This window comes from Egretta garzetta, unplaced genomic scaffold (assembly GCF_000687185.1).
Source record: "Egretta garzetta isolate BGI_Z169 unplaced genomic scaffold, ASM68718v1 scaffold770, whole genome shotgun sequence".
NCBI classification, from domain to species: domain Eukaryota; kingdom Metazoa; phylum Chordata; class Aves; order Pelecaniformes; family Ardeidae; genus Egretta; species Egretta garzetta.
This window is the reverse complement of record NW_009258389.1, coordinates 16,206-20,981: the sequence shown is the minus strand read 5'-3', so window position 1 is coordinate 20,981 and position 4,776 is coordinate 16,206. Positions and strand designations below refer to the sequence as shown.

General features: G+C 50.1%; 1 protein-coding gene across 1 annotated transcript in view; it reads left to right on the top strand.

The window, feature by feature from the left end:
• Positions 1–4,776, top strand: part of TMLHE (trimethyllysine hydroxylase, epsilon) — a 15,731-nt gene that overhangs the window by 1,260 nt on the left and 9,695 nt on the right. Inside the window, exons 2-3 of the mRNA XM_035898037.1 lie at positions 2,797–2,978; positions 4,614–4,776. The exon at positions 4,614–4,776 is cut by the window's right edge and continues 1 nt beyond it. Coding sequence (XP_035753930.1) covers positions 2,797–2,978; positions 4,614–4,776 — 345 coding nt within the window. The remainder of the gene's footprint in view (positions 1–2,796; positions 2,979–4,613) is intronic.

Below are 4,776 nucleotides of genomic sequence, written 5' to 3'. Positions count from 1 at the left end.
ACAGCTAATTCCAGCCAGGAGAGAGCTGTTAGCTCTGATTAAACAAACACAAGGCCTGAACATAAATCCTGTCTAATCTTATAGATTTTTTTGTTGTTTTCAGCTCCTCTTAGATTTGCTATCTCTTGGAAAGATTTAGTTTAAGGCTTCTCTGTGAGCTGGTTGTGGTGTCTGCTTCCAGCGAGAGCAGCAGAGAAGCAAGAGGTCTCGTTGATCAGATTAAATATCTGGGTTGCTTACCATTACCTGTGTTTATTCTCTGGCAAGTTTTGATATTGGAAAAGGACGCGATAAAAGGAACACATGCAGAAAGAGATAACCAGGGCTGGAGCTGCCCCAGGCAGAGGCCACCTTCTAAATGGATTTGTCAATGAGCTTTTCCTATCGGTTTTGAGTCCTGTGTGAGGAGATACCAGGCGAGTGCAAACAAGCTTGTGGCTTTTTTTTTTTCTTTCCCCTTTCCTGGGTTAGTGGATATCCTTGATATCCAAAAGCCAAACTGGACAGGCTTCCCTCCTGCCTGTCTGTCTCAAAGAATAGTCTTAAGCTTTGCAAGTTGTAATGCTTGCTTCAGGAAGTGAAATCATTTCTTTAAGCTTTGTGAAGCCGATAAACTTCATAGTCAGCTCCTGGGTTTCTGTAGCTGCAGATTTTCTTCACTTGGTTATTAAGCTCGTGTACCAAATTCGGCTAATTCTTTTTCCTATACTAAATTTTCAAAGCTGGCGAGGGTTGGAAAGCATTCTCCCAGAATTAGCATTGACGTTTCTACAAAAACTGGTATTCTGGCTGGCTGGAGACCACCGAAGGGAGAAGCAAGTATTCCCATGTGCCTTCAGGTGCCCAGTAACTCTGGCTCAGGCTGTGTAAGCTCTCTGGTGCCCCAATTGCTCTCTCTGTAGCGAGGATGCTGGAGCCTTTCAGGATGTTGCTGCTCGGTCAGCATCCATGAAGAGTTTCGTGAGCTTCGCAGCAGTGCTCGACGCTCAAGGTCGGCTGTGTTAGCAGAGATCTTGGTTACTGCAGGTGTCGGGCAGCACGCAAGGAGCTCCCAGTGCCTCTGCTCCTGCTATGTGGAGCCAAATGTCAGCTTCTGGTCTGAAACCAGCTGCTTTGCAGGACAGCCCGACTCCCTGCAGCCCGCTGAGGAGTGAGTATTGCACTTCAGCAGGCACAGAAATCAGAAACTTCTGATCTGAAACCTTTCTGCAGCACTGAAGCTGTTGGTGACCGGTGCACAGGCTGTGGTCAAGAACCTCGTAGAACTCGGTGGCTGAAAAGCATCCGTCTTGGTCTCAAGCCACACACTCTTTATGAAAGTGAAGTTGTTGTCTGGCAATACGGCACCTCCCTTGATTTTATTCTTATTACCAGCTTTTATGATCTCTGCACTGAGTCAGCTATGAAGTGGAGAAGCAGGCTGGACAGCCGCAGCGCCGGTGCTTGTGCTTTCCAGATAAGAAATGAAGGAAAATCAGAAGCCTAGGATAAGAAATGCCTTCCGAGTCTGTGTCTTATCCAGTGATACCGCGTTTCTGTGCGCTTAACAGGCCAAAGCGCTGTTAAAATCCTGCTGGGTTGAGACCTGACCTCCAGAACTTAGTAAACATGACGGGGCATTTAGACCACAGCTTCGTGTCTTAAAACTTGTAAGGTTTTTGCCCTCGCTCTTTGTATTGAAGAGTTATTGCAAATCTCCCCCTGAGCAATCACCTTCTAATCTCTAGCCCAAGGTTCGCCACGGCTGGTTTCTCTTCCATGCCAGCTGTGTCCTTCAGAGGACATGGAGATTTTCAACCTCCTCATTGTTTTGCATATGTTTTTCTAGAACTGACCCAGTTACTGGATTCCTCTAGTTCTTGCTTCTCTAACCAAGGTCACTTTTCTCCGTTTCCCTCATCCCTGTAGTTCTATCCAGGAATGGTGAATTCAAACTGGGAAGGCCGGAGAGGGGACAAGACCTGCAGCAGAGGAGGTGTCGCCAGCATTTTGCAGGAGAGCACTGAGCACACAGCTGCCTCTTCTGGAGTTGCTTTGCCTGATAAATCCTCGGGTCTCATTTGCTTCTTCTTGGGACTCATTTTCTGCTGTGGTTTATGGTGGTCACAAAATAAGCAAGGCTCCCTCATCTCTCCTCCTCCTGTTGCCTGCTGATGCGTGAGGATTGGGTCAGCTTGTTGGTGTAAAAGATTTGTTGACCCCCTAAAGGTTAATTCCCTGTTGCTTCCATTACATGCAGCTTTTGAGGGCAGCTGGTTTTGATGTGCAACTTCATGGTCTTCCTCCGGGGTTATTGGTGATACCTGCAAAAGTAACTGCCGTGGCTGGTCTAAACGGGGGCAAAGCACCCAGCTTTGTGGAGATTGCTCTGTCGCCTGTGAGCATGGATTCTAGGCGCTGGCAAAAGCTTGGCAGCGTGCCTGGGTGCGTTGTCACTGGGAGGATGCAGAAGTGCCACTGGTACTCAGACTTGGCAGGGAAGGCGTTTAATACAAGACACGCCAAACTCTGTGTTTAGCTATTTTTCGTGTCCAAACGGTGCCTGGGAGTTAGGTGACTCTCTTCTCTGGCCAGGCTGCCAGTCATCGTGCCTACTTCTTTTATTCTCCTCAGTGGGCTAGTTCTCACTTGCCTCTTTTGTCAGTAAATTACAACTGTGGAGGATGATAGCAGCTTTCCCAGAAGAGCTTACGGTGCCTGGCATAAGAGCGCGGAGATCGAGACCGGGATGCGATGCGGTAGCACAGCAGAGTCACTGTGTTCTTTTCCCCCTCTTTCTCTCTCCCGGCTGCTCAGGATGTGGTGCAGGAGCCTGGCGTGTCTGTTCAAGGTGCCGTGCCAGCTGAGTGGAAGTGCTCGACATCGCTCGCCGTGGCTGCCCCGTGGCAGAGGGACCATCCCCGCTGCTGTGGCTCGCTGCCATCACACGGCCCCAGAGTCCCTGAAGTGTGCCTGGCAGTTACACGGCGACCACCTCGGTAGGTGTGCTGGGTGCATGGGTACCTGCTTTGGAGTCTGTCTGGGGAGAGGGATGAGATTTTCCTGACCTTGTTCCCTGGGAGTGATTTTTTTTGTTTGTTTTTTTATTCTAATACGGCCCTCATGAGAGCGATGCACGCTGGAGTCTGCGTTTCACGTTCCCTTTGGGAGTTCCCAAAGGCAGGACAGAGCAGGTTTGTCTGCTGGTAGCAAGACTTTTACAATAAATGAAGCAGTGCTAAATCAGAAATCAAATCAAGGGATTCCTGAAAAATAACTGCACTTGAGCCTTGCCCTGGCAGTCGCTTGCTTTCTGTGTGATGCTCGGGGCTCTGACTGGCAGGCGGGACGGCTGGCTTGGTGTGTGCCCTGCTCTCTCGCCCCCCACTGTGCAGGTTTTCCTTAAAAACACAGTTGTTGGAGCAGGTTTGCAAGCAGCTCGTCTGTTTGTGTGGCTGGACGGCAAGAGCAGCGGCAGGCAGGGGGGGAGAAAAGCCTTTTTGACGCAAATCATACTTCGCTGTGAGACTGCTTAAAGAACAAGCAAGGCGAGCGTGTCTTCATGTGCATTAACACCACAAGCCAGTTATAAATGCTGTCTAATGCTGATCTTTGTCCTTTTGGTTTCGGAGGTGGCTTGGCAACTGAGGCACGTGTTTCCCCATGGCCTGTCTGCCTGGGTGATGGCTAATCAGGCTAGCTAGGTGGTGGTACTCTGAGGCACGTATAAGCAAAGGGAATTAATTGCTTGGTACTTTATCCAACCCATGGCCCCGAGAAAGGATATTGTTTTCCCACTGCAGGGTGACCGCAGATACTTGGGTTTCAAAGGTGAGCAGCACGGGTTCTCCCATTGCCTCTGCTGGCTCTGCCCCCCTTCTGAAGGGCTTTGAGTATTCCTAAGCTGTTCCAGGGTGGAACAAGGAGGAGAGGCTTTATTGTAATGCTAAATGGATATCAAAGCTTTGCATCCAGGGCTTGATGTTGTCTGTAACGTTTGTATTTCTTCACCAAAAGGGTTGTTAAGCACTGGAAGGGGCTGCCCAGGGAAGGGGGTCGAGTCCCCACCCCTGGGGGAATTTAACAGCTGGGCAGACGCGGTGCTCAGGGACAGGGTTGAGTGGTGGGATGGCAGGGGTAGGGTAACAGTTGGGCTTGATGATCTTAAAGGGCTTTTCCAACCTAAATGATTCTATGTTTCTATAATTTGGGCGCTGGTATGATTATTTGCTTGACTCTTACCTGTATTCCTGTGCTGGGGTCTGCAACTACATGGAGGGGGGGACGTTGTTATGTACAACAGCTTCTGCACAGCTCTGAATTTACTCCTTGTCGAAGAGAGATGGCAGATGTAAGCGTGTGACCAACACGTTTGTCAGCCGTGCTCCTTCCTGCTGCGGGATGAGATTGCCTGTAGACTTGGTAAAAAGGGAGACCGTGGCGAGATCACCGACAGCCAGGCCTGCCATGAAGATGCTCATCGGACGACAAGCTAGCTGAATTCACGTGTGCAGAGGGCCTCTGCATCCCCTATAAGTGGGATCGTGACTTGTGGGCTTTCGGCTTCAGTTCTTGGCTTTGTTTTTCCTCACTGTTCACACCAGCGCATCTTTTGAGCCTGTCCTTCTTCGCAGAGCTCCGGTATGCAAACACCCTGATGCGATTCGATTTTGTCTGGCTGCGGGACCACTGCCGCTCAGCTTCCTGCTACAATGCCAAGACCAACCAGCGCAGCTTGGACACAGCTAGCGTGGACCTGGGAATCAAACCCAAGGCTGTCCGAGTGGATGAGGCCAC